The sequence below is a fragment of the Chanodichthys erythropterus genome, chromosome 20 (assembly GCF_024489055.1).
Source record: "Chanodichthys erythropterus isolate Z2021 chromosome 20, ASM2448905v1, whole genome shotgun sequence".
Taxonomy (NCBI): domain Eukaryota; kingdom Metazoa; phylum Chordata; class Actinopteri; order Cypriniformes; family Xenocyprididae; genus Chanodichthys; species Chanodichthys erythropterus.
The window spans coordinates 11,984,511-12,005,223 of NC_090240.1; the positions used below are offsets into that span (position 1 = coordinate 11,984,511).

Sequence of the window (20,713 nt, forward strand, 5' to 3'; positions counted from 1 at the left end):
TTGTGCTCAACATGCATACAAACATTTTAGTAAAAATGTTCAGTACATTTATTTAATTTTTGTTCACAATGTAAAACCTTAAAACTTGCAAAATGGTGAAAAACAGAAACGTGTCAAACAAACATGGTGCCACTCTGTGAACAGCCCAACAGCGAAAACACAAACACCGCTGATATACAAATAAAGGAACACATAAAAATGGAGAGAGAGTGATGAAAAGGGAGGGTGGTCATATCTCCTGAGAGTCTTTGATGGGACAGCTGGACAGAACAGAGTCACACGCCTGTAATAAATCCTTCTGGCAGCTCACACAGATGTCCTGACTGTACCAGTCGCGCATAGCCCGAGTGTGAACAGATGTCGTGTCATTCCCGCACGACACTAGAACTAGAGGAATCCTGTGGCATAGAGACGACAAACATTACACAGAGAAGAATAGACCATACATCACATACAACTGTTATAGAAATTGATGGAAACACTCAGGCAGCACCAATATCATTCTGCAAGAGATGAAATCAGATTTATTCAAGATTGTTGTCAAATCGCCATATTAATAAAGAAAAACTGGAAGATGTATTTGCCTCTGCAGACCTCTATCATGACATCTGGCTGAACTCATTAGATGAACAACAGCATGCTTTTGAGGCATTACAGTATTGTACACATTGATGTTGTGAAGGAGTATGTGGATACAGCTAGAGCAGTAGTTCTCAACCTTTTTGACTTGAAGGCACCACGTTGTCCAACAATATTCGAAGGCTAGGAATTTGCTCTGGTATTTCTGCTGTAATCATAACAAAGCTTATTATTTTTAAACATTATTAAAATCTCAGTTTCAGAAAAAAGATAAAATGGTAAGCATCTGGGGTGCAAGTCAGAGGACGGACGCAGTGGTAAGGGAAAGAAGAAACAAGTCTTGAGACAGCGCACGAGTACCGCATTGAGTTCTTTTTCTAAGCTTTTTGTGCTTAAAGGATTAGTTCACTTTCAAATAAAATTCTGATAATTTACTCACCCCCATGTCATCCATGATGTTCATGTCTTTCTTTCTTCAGTCAAAAAGAAATTAAGGTTTTTGATGAAAACATTCCAGAATTATTCTCCTTATAGACAAATCCGGCGAAACACGGAAGTAAAGCAGCGTCGCCATTACTGCGTGCCTTGTAGCAGAAGTAGCGTGCTGGTCCCGTAGGCTGTAGTAGATGTTAGCTATATAGTTTTTTTTAGTTCGTATGCTGTCCAGTGATGCCGGGAAGAGCGTGTTGTGTGGTTGGTTGTTTTAACAACAGCACAAAACTACAGGCCTGGAATAAAACCGTTTGTGTAATCCACGAACCTTTGCTGCACATTGACTGCCCATGTTTACGGCCATACGGATTGCACATATCCGTATAGCCGTATTATAGATTGCACGTATTATAGATTGCACTATAAGGAGAACAGTTCCTGGTCGAGCAGAGGACCAAGATGTGCGTCAAAAGTGGATGAAACACATAACCGAGATGCTCATCGCATGCCAGATGATTAATAAAATAATCTTGAATACCTGTAAGAACATGTATTTTATTGCTACAACTGGTCGTGGCTAAGGCCATCCTTAAAAATATTTTGGTTTGCAGTAACAGCCCAAAAAAAAATGGTCGGTAGGTCGTAAAAAATGTAAATATTTTTATTATTGCATCAAAATAAGTGTATTGTGATTGTCAAAACATTTTAGTAACTAAGCTGAATTTTATTAGGTTTAGTGACATGTTACAATGTTTACATAGTAGGCTACAATTTCTGGTAAGCTACACTTTTTATTATTTTAATTCAATTATTCAATTATTATTATTTAATATTGTGATTTGATTTAATATTGACTCATTTAGATAAATATTAGGTAGGCTACACAAGGTAGGCATTAATTTTTCTCAAGAAAAAAACAACACCTAACTTAGGGCTCTCTGCATGTTTACAGCATTATCAGCTTGCAGTAATATTTAAAAATAACAATTTAAATATAATGCATTTTTTATTATAATAACAACTTTATTTAATGATATAAGTAAAAATATAAATAAAGATGTAATACAGTACACATATCAGCCAAAACAGTTTCTGTGTGAATGGCTGCTAGCTGACAGCGTTCGGTCATTTCGGAGAGATTTACCTCAGACGAAGGTAAGTGTGAATACATAAATCCATTTTGAAAAACATGTTTACAAGAAAATAACATTATACGTTGTCCGATGTTGTAATTTTTTTTAATCTGTATTTCTAGCAGGTCACATTTACAAGCAACAAAACGGTACTTATTGTTTGAATTTCGTAATAAAATTGACAGAATCTGAGAGCTGAGATTTTTTTTCTATCATAAGTAACCTGCTCTGTCTAGTCTGTCGGTCTCTCTGTCTTCTTCGCGTTTTTTTTGTGCGTGAGAAAATGGATATGTGGCGTAAGAGCGTGTGAAAAGCGTCAATTGCGTGTGCCTCACATTTTATTGCATTTGTATTAGCTGTTTAAAGAGTAAAAAAAAATATCCGTGGGTCTTAACGCAATTACAATCGGCAAGTCAGTCGGACTAAAAGGGGGAAAAATAATTAAGTGGGTAGGTCATGTTATGGCAAACAAGAATATTTTTAAGGATGGCCTAATAATTATTTGAAACTTGTGAAGCTTTTGAAAATATTAGCAACACAGCTAGTAATTACAGCGTTCGGTTTTATTGTTGTCATCAATTAATACACTTCTTAATTACATTACATTTTTATATTATTACATTATGTTGTCAATAAATTAACTTTATCTGTAAGTTTTGGCCACTGCCTGACATCATCTACCCATGTTCCCTTTCACCAGACATTTTCTTTAATGAGCAGGATGCGCTTTTCATTGAAATGTCATTAAAGGGCACCGCCAAGTGTCACACAGTCACACTTCGCAGGCACGCAGTAATGGCGGCAGGCAAGATGGCGGCACCCATAGAGTTCGCGGCGGATTTGTGTATAGTGGACTTCAATGGACTCCAAATGGTTGAAGGTCAAAATTACAGTTTCAGTGCAGCTTCAAAGGGCTTTAAACGATACCAGACGAGGAATAAGGGTCTTATCTAGTGAAACAATCAGTCATTTTCGAAAAAAAAGGTACATGTATACGTTTTATATAAACAAATGATCGCCTTCTAACTGCTTCTGCCAGAACCACACTTTCGTATTCAAAAAGCTTACGCTGTAAAAAAGCTTCTACTTACAGAAAAAAATGGAACTGGCGCTGCGTTCGTTCCATAAGTAGAATAGGGAAGGTGTAATTTTGAGATTTTACCCCTAAACCTACCCATCACAGAAAACTGCATTTTTTTGAAAAGTTTAAGCCATTTGGTTTGAGGACACAAGAAGTGTCCTCATAAACCATGTATACAAGAACACACACGTGCGCTTAAGTTTTACAAAACAAGATTTAAGTTTTTCTTACTTTAAAATTTCATGTTTAATCTAATGTGTCACTTGCCATTTCTTTGTAATCGTTTGTGAAATTTACTAACAATTTCTGACTGAAAATTGTTTCTAAACCGATGTTTTTCAGGGTATAGTACAAAAAAATTTGTGTACTTAGTGCAACAGATATTGTTTACTTACCAGGCTGAATTCCAGGACCAGCGTTCATTCCAGAAATTTCTCTGGCTTTGCTCACCATCCTTCATCACGATTTGCTTGAAGAAGCTCAGGGGAAGGTTGATGCAGCGCTTGGAGGGCAGACGCATCTGTTACAGAAAACGTGCAAATGAACAGCCACACGTCATTAATCAGGCATCCAAACATTCAATATATCAGAGCATCAGCTTACCTCTATACAACACCCAGGACACACAACCCTGTGAACACAGCAGAACGTGTCACAACACAGGTTTCATAATGAGCACATTCAGAGAAATGAGCGATCTTACCTCCGACAAAGAGAGCAGATGTTATGCCACGTGAAATAAAGGCTTCTCAATTCACAGCATGAACATACCTATGAAGAACAGACTTTTAGGCCATGTTCAGAAATGTGATTTTTTTGCATATCAAGATTTTATCCAGGTGGGTGAAAGTCTGAGCAGTGAAAAAAAGTACGATTCCAAAAATACAATTCCAATTTTTTTTTTTTTTACAGAGGCCAGAGCTGTTGAGCTCGGTAAAGCCTGTTTCCTTCTACTCTTGAATCACTTTTCCTAATCTCCTCCATATTGCTTTAAAACATATTCTGTGTAGAATTCAAATTGTCTGTGCTCAAGGATATGATCCACTCTGTGTTCTCATGTCTCTGGACCGGAGCAGACAGTGTCATGTGAACCGCCACACAGCGCACACAAATGTAAAACCAGACTACATTTGCCTCAATGGAAAGTATATTGCACTATATATGTGCCATTCACCATGTAGAAAATAGTAAATGTGTGAAGTGAACTAGTGACCGATTTTTGCCACAGCTTCAGTGTCTGTCTATAATGTAGGGGACGGGATGTGAACGTCAGTCCTGGAGAGCCACAATCCTGCAGAGTTTTGCTTCAACTTTAATCAATCACACCTGAACAAGCTAATAAAGGTCTGAAGGGTTACCAGAAAGCAGGCAGGTGAGTTATCATGGTTGAAGCTGAATTCTGCAAGACTGTGGCTCTCCAGGACCGGAGTTCACCACCCCTACTTCAGATTCTAGCATTTGATTGGACAGGTAAGCTGATAAAAAGCTAAAGTGCAACGTGATGTCATCAAAATCATTGATCCATACTGGTAGAAGTGAATGCTTATATATCTTCTAAATATGAATTTTGTCATTGTTTTGAAGCACACCAGCTTATTCATAACTTTAAAGGTGCTGAAGAATAGAAAATTGAATTTACCTTGGCATAGTTGAACAACAAGAGCTCACATGGCAATGACATACAGTGAGTCTCAAACACCATTGTTTCCTCCTCCTTATGTAAATCTAATTTGGTTAAAACACCTCAGAAGAACAGTTAATATGTACGCCCCCAATATTTGCATATGCCAGCTCATGTTCAAGGCATTACACAAGGGCAGCCAGTATTAACGTCTGGATCTGTGCACAGCTGAATCATCAGACTAGGTAAGCAAGCAAGAACAACAGCGAAAAATGGCAGATGGAGCAATAATAACTGACATGATCCATGATATCATGATATTTTTAGTGATATTTGTGAATTGTCTTTCATGTTGCTAATGTACTGTTAAATGTGGTTAAAGTTACCATCGTTTCTTACTGTATTTACAGAGACAATTAAAAAAAAAAAAAAAACTTGCAGTCTGTATAATTCATAAACACAACTTCATTCTTTATAAATCTCTCCAACAGTGTAGTGTTGGCCAGTTAGCTGCATAGCCTCAAACTCATTCAGAATCAAATGTAAACATCCAAATAAATACCATATTACACGATTAGACATGCTGCATGGCGAACATTTTGTAAAGATCCATTTTGAGGGTTATATTAGCTGTGTGAAATGTGTTTACGCTGTTTAAGGCAGTCGCAAGCTCAGGGGCGGGGAGCACAAGAATTTAAAGGGGCCGCATGCTGAATCAGCACATATTTAATGAGGCCTCAAAATAGGCAGTTAAAAAAAATGAATTAAAAAAAATCTATGGGGTATTTTGAGCTGAAACTTCACAGACACATTCAGGGGACACCTTAGACTTAAATTGCATCTTTTGAAAATGCGTTCTACGGCATCTTTAAGGCCTACATATTCATACTAAAAGCCAAAAAAAATACCAACAACTTCAATTTTGGTTTCATGGGACTTCAATGCTTCAATGCAAGAACATCAAAACCAGTGAGGGAAACTATTCCAATGGTGTGTCCAAAGATTTCAGCCATGACTACAACACAACATATACCAGTCTCCCCCGTGGTTGAGTTTTTCTTGTGCGACAGAGGAGTTCTGCACTGCGACTCAACAGGTCACTCATTTTTCCTGGGTTACCGTTTTGAAAGCCTCGTCACAGAGGCTTCATGAATACGCCCATTTTGTTAACAAAGCAACCCATGCAGATAGGTGTTATGTCTGGACAAACAAATCTTAAAGGTGCTCTAAGTGATCCTGGATGGAGTAACTTCCTGTTGACTTTCGAAGTGTTGTCAAACAAAACAGAGGCTAGCTAGACCCTCCCTCCTCCTTTTTAGATCTCGAATCAGGAATTCTCACCCGCCAGTCCTGGTATCTCTCACACAACATGTTCTTCTGATCTTTTCCTTCCGAACTGTGCATTTTCATGACGTCAACGATCGTTGTGAGAACAGACCCCTTGTTACTGCTCTTAACCTTGAACAAGAAAGGTTCAAAAGTACAGAGGTGGAAGAAGAAAAAAAAAATTCATCACTATGTAATTTTGGGGGGAATCTGTCTTTTGAGTTCTGTTAAAACAAGATACTTTAACATTTAAAAAGGTTTAAAAAAAAAAAATCATTACAATTTCATGTAAACTTAGATGTACATAATATATTTTGTGTTTCCATTTGCACAAAGAGCAAAAGAAAAGCTCCACAATAGTGTTTCCACAAACAAAGTGGCAATAGAAAGCGGCATTCAGAAGAGGAAAAGATATCATTTTTACAGTCACTTCTATAGCCACTGTATTAGAAACACCCTCAAAGAAGTAATTTGTTTTTGTAGTTTTTGTAATTTGACGCAAAAGGTAATATAATGCTAAGTAAAACTGTTATAAATGTACATACATTTAAAAAAAAAAAAAAAAAAAAATTAAATATAACAAACTTGGCAGGACTTACAATATTGATGACCATTAAAACACGTCATCATGTCTGTGAAAAAGGTCTATAGAAGTAGAACTTAGAATCTCTGTCCTAGTGTTTTAAAGTCAGAACAATGAGAAAAAATGTGCTTTTTGACAGGTTTAAAATTAGAAAATCTCTACTGCATCCCGTTTTTTAAAAAGTAAATTTAAGAAACCTTAGAAAAAGGTTTACTTTTTGAACTTTCACTCAAGTCCTTTTTTGGGTAGGTACTTTTAATTTAATAAACTCAAGTACAATTTCTCAGTACTTTACACCCCAGCAATAGTATAAGAATTACAACCTGGAAAAAAATTGCAATTTTTATATTTTATATAAAAAAAATAAATAAATAAAAAAAACCCTCAAATGTAGAAGACTGCGGCCTTCATTTCATGTAACTTAATGTGCACTGAGTAAATGTTTTAAGTGTCATTTCCTTGATCATAAGGTGACGCACCACTTTGAAGAGATCCCTGTTGCAAGCAAAAGATCTGGTCCGGCGCTTTCCTGAGCAGACTCTGATGTCTAGGGGGACTAAATGAAATGACAACCACATTTAGGAAAATTAAATTGTAATTTTGGCAAATCTTAAAAAAATAAAAAAATTAATGATCATATTTAAATCTCAAAAATCAAAAGAAAATAGTATTGAGACTTTTCAAGCCTTTTAAAAACCAATAACTAATATCCTTTTAATGTAATAATGGGTATTATATAATTAATAGGTTAAGTGTACTTAATTCTCATTAAAATAGCAGTGCAATTTTTTTATATAATTTCTTTTGTTGTAGTTTACATTTTTTTTTATTTGTAGGTCAAATGTGATGGACAATCTTTTCACTCAATGCAGCAAAAAAAAATAAATAAATAAATAAATAAATCAAGATCTCACCTGTAAAGCTGGTGTCTTGCTCAGGTTTTCCTGAACCAAGAGTTTCCTGCACAAAACATTTTACACAACTATAAAACTACAAAGCTTTTGCATTTGTGCAAGTGGTGCTAGATATATGAAGAGAACCAACCTGATCTCACAAGAAAACAAACGTTACGAGGTGGCAATTTCATATGAAGTCGTAAAATGTAAATCTTACAAAAAAAACAAAACATGAAGATCCTTTTTTAACCCCACCCCTGGCGCATGAGCAGATTGGATTAAAAACGCACAAATGAGATTGTATGAATTCATATGAATTAGCCACCAATTCACCAAAATTAAAATAGTTACTAATTGCTATGAAACTGTTGAGAGGACTCATACATCCAGAGGTATCCTGTGTGGAATTGACTTCAGAAAAGAGGCGTCTTTTGTCTCTTCATTAATGGGTGAGCCATCTGCTGCTTAAGGAAACAAAATTGTCAGTGGTTTACAAACTCAGAGGAAAGAACTCAATGCGGTACTCTAGCACTGACTCGAGCCTTGTTTTCACTTTCCCCTATCACCCCAGATGTTTATAGAGGTTTACTTTTTTTCCACCAAAAAACAAAAACAAAAAACTAATTCTATTACAAAAATAAATGTGTCATTCCTTTGTAAACAAAGTTGTAAATGAAAGGACAGAGTTGTGTACATTGGTCTCTGTTGTGTGCCAGGCGTTTCCAGTGGTTCATAGAGCGAATCTCCTCCATAAGCAGCTCATGTAGACTGCTCTGCTCTTTAGGCTTCAGTCCCATCTTACGCTCGGAGGCCTGAGGAAAAGGAAAGCAAAACCTGATCGCTGAGGAATCCGATGTTGCAAAAGTAAACATCCAGTTGTAAATTAAAATGACAATCCAGAGGGACTGGATTAGATGGTGAAAAGAGTCAGGTGGTTAGATGGAAAAGGATTGTGACATCAGCCAAAAAGTTGAAACTGTTTTGGGAGATGCAAGTTGACGTTGATGAAAAATGATGATTTCTTTTTTCTTTTTTTTCTTATCTAGGAAAAATGTGCATTAATGAATTTTGCACAATGCATATGGCCACACAGGGTCAGTTTGAAGTTAAAGGTAGGGTAGGCAATGTTTTTCATAAACACTTCGAAATCGCCATCACCTGCTTTCAAATGGAGCGGCATTTAATAAACAGAGCCGTAGTTCACTGATAAGCCACGCAATATCGCGTTCATATCGCAGATGAATCGCCTTCGATAATGAACGCGATATTGCGTGTCTTATCAGTGAACTACGGTTCTGTCTATTAAATGCCGCTCCATTTGAAAGCAGGTGATGGCGATTTAGCGGTAATCAGGGAACCGGCTTTACTGACGAAATGCGCGTGACAATCGCATGCAATATATATCGCCCAGCCCTAACTTCATTCTTTATAAATCTCTAAAAGTCGCATGAACAAACAGGAAAACTGGTCTAATCGCATCTGCTTGTTGGAGAAAGTGAAAAACAGCAGCATGAACTGAAGGCAATATCTATGGACTTAAGGTAATCAGCTAGTTCTTTTTATTGTTGGCATTTTATTCAATTTTAATATCTAAATTTTACTGAGAAGAAAAATAAACTTTTAGATATCAATCTGCATATGAGATGGACATCGGTTATGCTCATCTTTGCTCGCTTCTTTGAAGGCATCTTGAGTAAAACAGCTTTATATTTAAATGAAGCACATACAAAAGACCAGATCTGGAAGTGATGCAACCCGTTTTACAGAATACAGAAGTTTGTTGTGCATAACCTGTATTGTGTCCTCAGTTAAGCTATAAACAAATTCTTCTCACCGGTCGTAATTTCGGCCGTGAGCGGATGAATTCTAGAAGAGTCTGGTGAGGGTCTGGCTTTCTCTGGCAGTCTCCAACATCCTATGAATGCAAGGACGTACATCCAACCAAAATGATTTCCAAGTCATTAAAGCAGAATATACTGACAAAAGAACAAAAAAGAAACATTCTAAAATGGACAAAGACAGACTGAGCACAAACCTGAACTTTCCGTAGCGTGTATCGTCTGCACTGGATGTCCCGCAGAAGCTGGTTGAATGGAGGGGTCTCAGCAGGCAGTGGGCATTTAGTTAAAGTCACTCTCTTCGCTAACGGCTGCAACTCTACACCTCTGCTCAACTCATCCACTAGATCCTTCCATGTGGACACCTGCAGTATATAAACAAGAAACAGGACTCTCTATGACCCTTCTACCATGAAAGCTGACTAGAAATGTGCTGCATGATTTTGCTTTAATATACATCATAGTATATATCTTATAATTAGGGCTGTTAAGCAATTAAAGTTATTAATCTAATTAATTATACAATGTGACAATCTAATTAAATCACAAATTAATTGCACATCAAATTTGGCTGAGAAATTACCCCAAAAGATCATAAAAGTCATTGTATTAAATGTGAAATGCATCAAACAGTCATTACAAAAAGTAGCTTTAGAAAGAAATATTATATTTCACTAAACATAGAATTTACTTCAACAGCCATGTTGTGGGTGAGTAAATGATTTTCATTTTTGTGTTTATTATTAATATGGAAATATGAATAACAATAAAAAGCTTGAGCACCTGCCCCTTTGCCCCTTGGTGCTCAAAGTGCCCTTTTGTCAAAGCAAAATTTCCTCTATTATGACCTTTTGTGAATGTCTAAATATTAGTAAAATGTATTAATAATAATTTAGCCGTAAATAAAATGACCCACATGATGACATTTTACCTGACGATGACGACCTCATCCGACCGGGACGATTCCCCACGCCGCACGCGCATTTTTAATTGCCAGGGTATATTTTCAACACCGCGGCAGCTGGTAAATGGCGTTTCATTCTCAGCGAAGTGATTTTGAAGTTTATTTACTTATTATTATTTTACAAGAACGATGTGATGTGAGAACATTCAGATATGTCGTTTATATTGCGTTGTGTAGTCTGTAGTGTAGAAGTAACGTTAGCGTGCTGTTTGAGGGAGAAAAGTTTCACAGGCAGGCATCGAGGGGTCTGTTCTTTTTTTATGTTATTTGACTAAACTATTATTATATTACAATATATATATATTTTTTTTTTAAACGTAGAGTGCCTTAAAAATAATTATCACAACACTGGTAAGACTTATTCAAATTTTCTCATTCTCTGAATTATCATTATAAAAATAAAAACAATTCAGAAATGAATTAAAATAATTATATTTTAAATGTGACACACATTTTTTTTTTCCTACAATAGCAACATTGTTTACAACAGCAAGACCACTTTAGCCTGTAAACTCAATAATATCTCTCTGGAAATAAATGTAAAAATATCAATGTCAATATAAAATGAATAATATACCTGACCTGACATCAAAGTGCAGTGTGAAGGATATGTGACCCTAGTGACAATGATGTCATTAACATTTTTAGGGACATGTCCAACAGGAAACTTCTGTTATAAGTGCCTACAACCACTCATCCTCCACTTATAAGATTAATGCTACACTGTGATTTTTAGTGGGTGCCATCAGAATGAACACACACACACACACACACACACACACACACACACACATTTTAGTTTCTTTATTTATATTTTTGATGATTTCTCACTCTTACCCCTTACATGGCCACCATCATCCTATAATTAATTTTTTTTTTTTTTTTTTTTTTTTTTTAAATCAAATAGTAAAACTATATTGTACTGTACGAAACATGGGCCATGTCGATTTTACTATAAAGTTTTCTATAGTTTTTACTATAACAGCTGTTCTTAATTATTCTGTAAAACAGAGAAGAAAAAGCCATCAGGTTGGGACAACTTAAGACAACTTTCTAATCCCAGAGTTATTATTAGGTGGAAAGAAAATATTTTTTTAACTTTTAAACTTTCCCATTCTGTTTCTTTTTCAAAACTGCATCACAGCATTTGCTGCTGTATCAATACACTGAATCAGCAAGGAATGCATCACAATATATTGCTGTATTGATATTTTGAGCAGCGCTAAAGCCTTGTTCCATGTGCCCCTTTTATACTTTGAGCACCTGCCCCTCCAAAGGTCTCTGCACGGCCCTGGGCATAACTGAGTAAGAGCAGACAATATTTTCTCTAATAAATAACACATTAACTTATTGAACTTGTGTAAAAAAAAAAAAAAAAAAAAAAAAAAAAAAAACAACATCACATTTGCACTCGTATTCGGCACACAAACAGCACTCGTGAGATATTACAAATTGATTATTCTAAAGACTGACAGGCACCATGACATCTTTGTCAGTGTGATTTGACAAATGCTGTGCTGCTTACCCAGTTTGTGGTCACCCGGGCAACCAGTTGGGTCTCTGATTCAAACAGTTTCTGCAGACTCTGTTGAGAGTTTTTCCATATAAAATTGTGAACAATGAGATAAATGTTACTTCTAAAAACACAATCAGCAAGTTAAAAAAACAAAAAAACAAGCGTAACAGGTGTCACCTCTCACCTCCTGGGACTGTTGAACAATCTGCAGATACTGACACAACTCAACGGTGTGCGAGAACAGACGGGAACACACGTTCTTGTAATGCTTAACAGCCTGGCTCGGGTCATACAGGCGTTCCTTACAAACCTACCAGAAACACAGTTGACACACATCCTAACTTGCAGCACTCATGCTTTCACACATTCAGACCAAAAGCATATTCAGCTTCTATGTCTGCTCCCGATTCAGTCATTGCAGTAGATGGACGATTCTGAAGGAGTGTGGATGTCAGCACCTGGATGACATCAGAGATGGTGCAGATGGGTTGGCAAGAGTGATCGGCGCTGAGGCTGAGGTTCACTTTAGTCATCTGACACACCAGGATCTCTAAGGTCTCACTCAACTCACGCTCCACCTGTGTTTCCAGACCCCAGTCCAGACTCAAGTACACAAGACGGCCCACAAACTCAACAGCCTATAGAGACATCAACATCTCTCAATGGCATATGCATGAATGAAAGACAGTTTTTTTGATAATGCACCAAACTGAAGATAAACTCATCACCTACCTGTTCCTCTGTCTCTATCACAAATGAATTACCTAAAGACAGAGATATTTATAAAAAAAAAAAAAAAAAAAAAAAAAGTGTTTAATTGCATTGACAGTTTTGCCTGCTTCACCTACAACGGTCCAGTTTTTAAATACAAAATAATAATAATAAATTATTAATTCGGTAACACTTCAGTATAGGGAACACGTATTCACCATTAACTACAACTTTTGCCTCATTTAACTCCTAATTTACTGCTTAATATTTTTTGTAGCGTTTAAATTTAGGTATTCGGTAGGATTAAGGGATGTAGAATATGGTCATGCAGAATAAGGCATTAATATGTGCTAGTAATATGCAAGCTAATAAGCAACTAGTTAAAAGTGAGGATTGGATCCTAAAATAAAGTGTTACCAAAAAATAAAAAATAAAATAAACATTTACAAATATGGGCCATTATACAGAATTGGTGCAAACTGCTGTCCCACAACCAAAAAACATTTAAAAAGCATTAAAGTATTCAAATTTTAGATGTTTACTAAGATCCTTCTATTATCTATTGAATCCCACAATAATATTTAAAATATCAGTAAGCTTAAAATATACAAAATCAGCATTTATTGGGTACTTTCAATTGGGAGGTGGTTGTCCCGAAACCTAAAAATCATATTGAAATCATATTGAAATTGAGTTAAAAAAAAAAAATAAAAATAATAATAATAATAATAATAATTTATTTTTAAATCATGAAACTTTATGTAAAGAAATGTGTCCTGCATTTTCATGTCACTAGCGAAACAGTGTATGTTTTAGTCCATTGGCTGAGACTGATTTTAACCTCACTTCTACATTTTTGATCAGGAAATATTCCTGTGTCCCTCCCTCTCATAGCCTCTCTTTCATAGTAAATAGGTTCCATCATTTTGAAATAAATGTGTGCAAATGTCTGAATCTGTGTGTAACTTTAAGAAACATCACTAACAAACACCTTTTTTTCTGCAATTAAGGAAGCTTTTTTGGGTGTCATTCCATAAAATTTAGTTTTTATTTGTGTACAACTGTTCTGAACTGTGCTAGCTAACCATGTACTGATTAGCATCTTTGAGCTAGGCTCAAAAGTATCTAAAATTGTCACTATCGAAGTAGTCACTACCGAAACATGTGAAGTTTCGGTGGTGACAATCTTTTTTTGAGTGTTATTTCAATAAAATGTATTATTTTTTTCCTTTGTACAACTGTTCAGAACTGTGCTAGGTAACCATGTGCCGATTAGCATCTTTGAGCTAGGTTCTAAATGGTATCTAAATTTGTCACTACCGAAACGGTCATGACCGTTTTGGAAGTGACAAAAGGGAACATATAATCATTTATTTGGGGGATATAAAATTTTAGTAGTTTTGCAAATCATTAGAATTTTAATACGCTTTAGTGGTGTTTTAGTATGGAAGTTTAAATTCTGCAATGTGATGTAGTCGCTGCTAACACATTACTGTCACTACTGAAAATGTGCAGTCACGACATGAAACATGGGATTTTGTGTCAAAAATAAAGTATGCTGAATTATCAACTAAGATGTTATTATAGTGTTTGGTTCAATGTATAATCAAACTAATAAATCCTGAAAGGTGCACTATGTAATAGGGGTGTCACGAGATCTCGCGAGACTAAAGTGTGACGAGATTTCTCGTCGAGGCGAAAAGTAGTCTCGTGATGTTGCCATGACAGAGTGTTAGGATGATTAGGAAAGAATATGCCACCGCTACGTTTACATTACGCCTCCACTGTCCTTTTGCTTTGAGTTTAAATAAAAAACATTTAATTAAGTTGGATAACGGACGCCGCCGCTCCATATTTAAAGAGTATGCGCGATCGCGCGCGCGCATTCAAACGTGATTTCAATACTCCGCATTTTGAAAGCGGCTCCCTGTTGAATGCAAATATCTCTTAATATGAAAGCTATTTTAGGCTGGGCAGTGTAGTTGTAACCATCTCTCAGCTCTGTATCAAAGAAAAAGTTGGTCTTATTTGCACTTTGAATATTGAGAGAGTACGATTATGGTTGCACTTGTAAAGTGTTACCATAAAAACAAATAACAGTTTTCTCTTAATCTTATTCAGCACAAACAAGGTTTCATTTGTTAACAGTTATTGCACTGTGAACTATCATGAACTAACAATGAATTACTATTTTTATTAACTAACATAAAGATTAATAAATACTGTAGCACATATATTGTTCATTGTTAGTTGATGTTGGTGTAATATGTAATATGTTGATGTATGTGTAATATGTTAATGTTAATAAATGAGACCTTATGAGACTTATTGTAAAGTGTTACCATTTTTAATTATACTGATTTTATTTCTATGATCTGTTTGTGGAAAGGAGTTCAGTTAGGAGGTCAAAAGTTGTAGAACCTCATAAATAAAGAGACTGAAATCGTACAGAAGAGAAGTCAGTCAGTTGAGTTAGTGGCAAAACCTTTTACAGTACTTGAGTATTATTGTCTTTTACTGCATATGATAATTCATACTCAGAAAGTAGAACTGAATGACATTACAAGATGATTGGTTAAAACATTTCAAATACACCTGCAGAATATTTTTTCTAGTCATGTATTTCGCCATTGAGGATTTCTTAAAAAGTGTGTAAAAATCTTGTCTCGTCTCGTGAGATACCCGTCTCGTCACACCCCTACTATGTTATATTTTCTGCTGTTAGAGGTCGCTAGAGGCCTATTCAAAACAAAGGCGTAGCTTGATGATGCCAAGTTTAAGCGCGGAATCTTGGGACATGTGGTCTTCACATCAACGGACGGTGGAAAATAATTGTGATAGGAATCGAGAAGAAATCATGTTCATGGATGCGATTACTAACATTATTGTAGTATGAAGCAGAGCAGGATTGAGTGTTGTGGGAGCTGAACGAGGAGCTGGAGCGATTGGCCAACATATGCCTCACGAGCAGCAGGACTTTTATTATGACACAGTCGCCGGTGCCGCTTCCGCTTTTCTGGTCATGAGTATGAGGTAACACAGCTCTGTTTATCATATTAGATATATTTGAGTGCGTTTAAAATGATGTTATAACGTTACTGTGTGCGTTCGCTCGGTGGCTGCTGTGAGACACTGTTACACACTGCAGTAAGATAGATCAATTTTACAATATCATTAAATGCTGGATGATTGTGTTGATAAATGGCATGCAATTAATTTTAAAACGTATTGTATGATGGAGAAAATGCTGTATTACTGTTACTAAAAATAAAGCTGCATCTGATTATGCTATGTTAGCCAGTTCACAAAAAAAAACAAAAAAAAAAAAACAACAAAATTAGATTTAAACAATAATAAGACTAAACGTGTTGACCTGTATATCAATAATTAGTTTTCTGTCTATAAATATATCAAAACAGTTGTTCCCTTGTCTATTAAAACATGTAATATATTAAAGCGCCTTTGGTGTTTTCATGGCTTCTACAAAATAAAACCGGAAACCGAGGGTAACGCAGGTATGACGCCATTGACGGGCGACTCCTCACACGTCCCGGCGCCTTGGTTAAAATTGCAATTTTCTCATGATTTACAAATAGTTGCAAACATTTGGGATATTGTAAGTACTCAAGTGAACAAAATATATAACACTGACCTAGTGGTTTTTTGATATTTTACTGCAAAATTCTTACATATTGCACCTTTAAACTTTGAAATCGGTATGATTTAACTTTATGCCTTTTAAAAAGACAGACTGGATTCAAAATACAAACCAGATTCCAAAAAAGTTGGGACACTGTACAAATTGTGAATAAAAACAAAATGCAATGATGTGGAAGTTTCTTATTTCAATATTTCATTCAGAATACAACATAGATGACATATCAAATGTTTAAACTGATAAAATGTATCATTTTAAGGGGAAAAATAAGTTGATTTTAAATTTCATGGCATCAACGCATCTCAAAAAATAGGACTGAGGAGACAAGTTGCTCAAGTTTAGGAATAGAAATGTTGTCCCATTCTTGTCTAATACAGGTTTCTAGTTGCTCAACTGTCTTCTAGGTCTTCTTTGTCACATCTTCCTCTTTATGATGCGCCAAGTGTTTTCTATGGGTGAAAGATATGGACTGCAGGCTGGCCATTTCAGTACCCGGATCCTTCTACACAGCCATGATGTTGTAACTGATGCAGTATGTGGTCTGGCATTGTCATGTTGGAAAATGCAAGGTTTTCCCTGAAAGAGACGACTTCTGGATGGGAACATATGTTGTTCTAGAACTTGGATATACCTTTCAGCATTGATGGTGCCTTTCCAGATGTGTAAGCTGCCCATGCCACACGCACTCATGCAACCCCATACCATCAGCCTTGGCCCAGAGAAAACACCTGCGCTTCTGGATCACGTTTAGTTATGGCTTCTTTTTTGACCTATAGAGTTTTAGCCGACAACGGTGAAAGGCACAGTGGATTGTGTTCACCGACAATGTTTTCTGGAAGTATTCCTGAGCCCATGTTGTGATTTCCATTACAGTAGCATTCCTGTATGTGATGCAGTTCCGTCTAAGGGCCCGAAGATCACAGAGATTGTTCCAGATTCTCTGAATCTTTGGATGATATTATGCACTGTAGATGAAACACCTTTCTGATATTGCTCCACTATTTTTCGCCGCAGCATTGGGGGAATTGGTGATCCTCTGCCCATCTTGACTTCTGAGAGACACTGCCACTCTGAGAGGCTCTTTTTATATCCAATCATGTTGCCAATTGACCTAATGCGTTGCAAATTGGTCCTCCAGCTGTTCCTTATATGTACATTTAACTTTTCCGGCCTCTTATTGCTACCTGTCCCAACTTTTTTGGAATGTGTAGCTCTCATGAATTCCAAACTGAGCCAATATTTGGCATGACATTTCAAAATGTCTCACTTTCAACATTTGATATTTTATATTTTATTCACAATAGAATATAGATAGGTTTATGAGATTTGTAAATTATTCCATTCTTTTTAATTCACAATTTGTACAGTGTCCCAACTTCTTTGGAATCTGGTTTGTACAACAAATCTCATAAATTACACTTGAAATATTGTTAAACTTGTAATTGTTATTGATTTACCTGTGAAAACTTTTTTTTTTTTTTAAATGGCAAAAAAATATATATTAACAAAGTAGATGTAAACAAAGTAATGTAACCCTTCTTAAAATATTTATTATTGTGTTTCGATAGTGACAAAGTTGTAGGGAGGAAAAATATTCCAAAACTTTCTAAAAATACAGTATTAGAATTAACTGCACAATTACTAGAAATGTGAACCTCGGATATTATTCAATAAGCATACATACAAAATTTGTAGGAAAAGAAAAAAATTCAAGATGTTTCCAACTCTGACTTTAAACCAGTTCTGTAGAATGGCCCATTTATAGGCTATAGAGGGGCATGAAAATGCACCAAAATGAACATTATTTAAACGGTGTTTATTTTAAAGATGGGATTATTTATTTATTTAGAAAGTGATTAAAAAAAAAAAAAAAAACACACCCATACACAAACAAATTACTTACTAAATACATCACTTCAATTTCTTGTAATGACCGGTATGTAAGTCTTTTAACTTTTTAATTATATCACTGCAAGGATATAAAGAAATACCCATCCAAGGAACAATTAATGTAATTGCTTTTACAAAGATATCAGTGCTGATCAGATTACTTGCAAATTGTAGACAGTTGCTGATTACAAATTACATGACCTAAAATGAGTAATTTTTCATAATGTATTGTGAATTCTTTTTGATTACTTTTAGATTACTTTTGACCTACTCCATTTATCACCTAGAATTGAATGGGATTACTGTGTACCATATTGAGATTAAAAAAAAGAGAGAAAAAAAATATTTTCCTTTTTTTTTTTTAATCAACATCATGAAATACATTAAGTATTACATTATGCAAGGATTAATAAGAGTTGATAAATATATTAAATTAATTAAGATTAATTAAATCATAAAGATGTCAAATTAAAATGAATAAAAACAAAATTACAAAGTTACAAACAATTTACTGCCATTGTATGAATATGTAATTATGTAATCCATAAAAAGTAACTGTAATCTGAGCATTTAAAAATAGCTATAATATAATATAATATAATATAATATAATATAATATAATATAATATAATATTATATTATATTATATTATATTATAATATTGACAAGTACTACTACATTTTTGGAATCCGATTACGTAACCCAGATTATAAGTATCAGTTACTACCCAGTACTGAAAGACTTTTGAAAAAAATCTGCTTTTAGACCCTCTGATATGGCTTCCCATAGACTTCCATTGTAAATCCATTACGCTATTTTACAATGGACAACAACATGTTACAGCTAGTGCACTTAACTTAATGAATCCACAACATTTCTTAAAATATAAACGTCAAAACACAATTTTGTTGTTAAAATGTTAAAGCTGCATATTTTCCGCCCCAGTGTTCTTACCAGCATCACTGCTAATCGGCCGCAGAGAGACGCTGCCGTCCCTGGAGAGCAAAACGCCATCTGCGGCTGGAGACACGACAGTTTTCCATGTCTCCTGACTGGATTGATGCGAGAGTAAAGAGCAGAGCTGATAGCACAGAGCCCACGCCTGCTCTTCACTCACAGGATGATCCTGAATCTGAAGCATCTCCCCCAGAGACATCTGATCATATGAACACATCTGACCTGTGTTCATGTCATATAACTCCATCATCTCCTCTGAAACGTGTGAATTTCAGCTTAACAAACACTACAGGTATTTAAAACGCTGCTTGAATAACAAAAGATTACTTCCACAATGATAAAAACCTTTCGTTCCTTTACGTGTTCTTCACAATTCTTCTCTATAATGACCGTAATTAACTGCACCTGAGAACTGAGTCACTTTGATAACACTGTCGAACTTCTCCCTAGTATGAGTGTGTGTGGAGAACTGCGATTCATTTGTTGTGAATCGGTTCGTTCAGACCGGTTCAAATTGCAAATTCGAACGAAACTTTTACAGCATCATTTCCACAGAGATGAATCACAACATTAAGATACAAGTCTGTGTACTTAGTCTACATGAAATCCCTCTGGTGTTATTGTGGACGATATTATTGCAAAGAAATGTTTGATTTATAATCAAAAGGTAATTTGTTCTTCCTCTGAAAAGACAATTTGTTGTTTCGCTATTTATAGCAAAACCTGAGTACCGTGCCATACTCTTACTATTTCTGACATAAAATCAAGTCTCACTTTATTCTGAGCATGCACTCTGCAGTTACAGTATCTCACAGAAGTGAGTACACCCCTCACATTTTTGTAAATATTTTATTATATCTTTTCATGTGGCAACACTGAAGATGACACTTTGCTACAATGTAAAGTATTGAGTGTACAGCTTGAATAACAGTGTAAATTTGCTGTCCCCTCAAAATAACTCAACACACAGCCATTAATGTCTAAACCGCTGGCCACAAAAGTGAGTACACCCCTAAGTGAAAATGTCCAAATTGGGCCCAACTGACCCTTCGCAAAGACCCGCCCCCCTTAGTTACTGTTGCTTTGTCCGACAAGCCATGCTTCTGTCACGCCACGCGCGGTGAAAAATACATCGCGGAGCGAAGAGGATACTGACAACACGTTGACAGACAAGACAAAGCAGGTTACTTATGATATTAAACAAAGTCCCAGCTTTCAAACTGTGTAGTTTTTTAAAGAAATTCAAACAATAAAAAACGTTTTGTAGCTCTTTAATGTGTCGTGACCATGGTCGTGATAGATTGCTGTAGCGCCTCAGCTCAAGAGGCTCGTAAACCAATCATCTCTTACTACTAGTTCATTTATACCATCAAATGAACATGAATGAACATGAGAAGGAATGTTTTTTCAAACGTGGAAAGATATAAATACACACCATTTTTCAAGTTTAAGTCCACCGAGGTTAATCTTCTAATTCCTGACTGTTTTGTCGGACAAAATGGCAGATTCAGTGTTCTGACTGGTTAGA

The 20,713-nt window shown here is 35.7% G+C and overlaps 1 protein-coding gene across 2 annotated transcripts; it reads right to left on the bottom strand.

Moving 5' to 3' along the window:
- Positions 1-116: 116 nt before the first annotated feature.
- Positions 117-19,579, bottom strand: zgc:114123 (uncharacterized protein LOC569174 homolog). Of its 2 annotated transcripts, XM_067372213.1 has the most exons (17): positions 19,531-19,579; positions 19,183-19,440; positions 12,702-12,733; positions 12,428-12,607; positions 12,154-12,279; positions 11,979-12,038; positions 9,687-9,854; positions 9,486-9,566; positions 8,346-8,463; positions 8,036-8,115; positions 7,670-7,715; positions 7,235-7,311; positions 6,188-6,304; positions 3,929-3,996; positions 3,829-3,856; positions 3,621-3,745; positions 117-398 (listed from the first exon to the last, which is right to left on the bottom strand). In XM_067372213.1, exons 2-17 carry the CDS (start codon positions 19,433-19,435, stop codon positions 230-232), a joined length of 1,728 nt encoding a protein of 575 aa, XP_067228314.1. In that variant the 5' UTR covers positions 19,436-19,440; positions 19,531-19,579; the 3' UTR covers positions 117-229. The 2 variants fall into 2 exon arrangements, with proteins under 2 accessions (XP_067228314.1, XP_067228315.1); XM_067372214.1 differs by having other exon boundaries at positions 8,036-8,112; positions 19,183-19,572.
- Positions 19,580-20,713: the final 1,134 nt, after the last annotated feature.

Coding starts and splice junctions, on each gene's coding strand:
- zgc:114123 (XM_067372213.1), bottom strand. CDS start 19,435: ATGATGGAGTTATATGACATGAACACAGGTCAGATGTGTTCATATGAT. Junction 12,734..19,182: donor GCCGATTAGCAGTGATGCTG/GTAAGAACACTG, acceptor CTCTGTCTTTAG/GTAATTCATTTGTGATAGAG. Junction 12,039..12,153: donor TTGTTCAACAGTCCCAGGAG/GTGAGAGGTGAC, acceptor AACTCTCAACAG/AGTCTGCAGAAACTGTTTGA.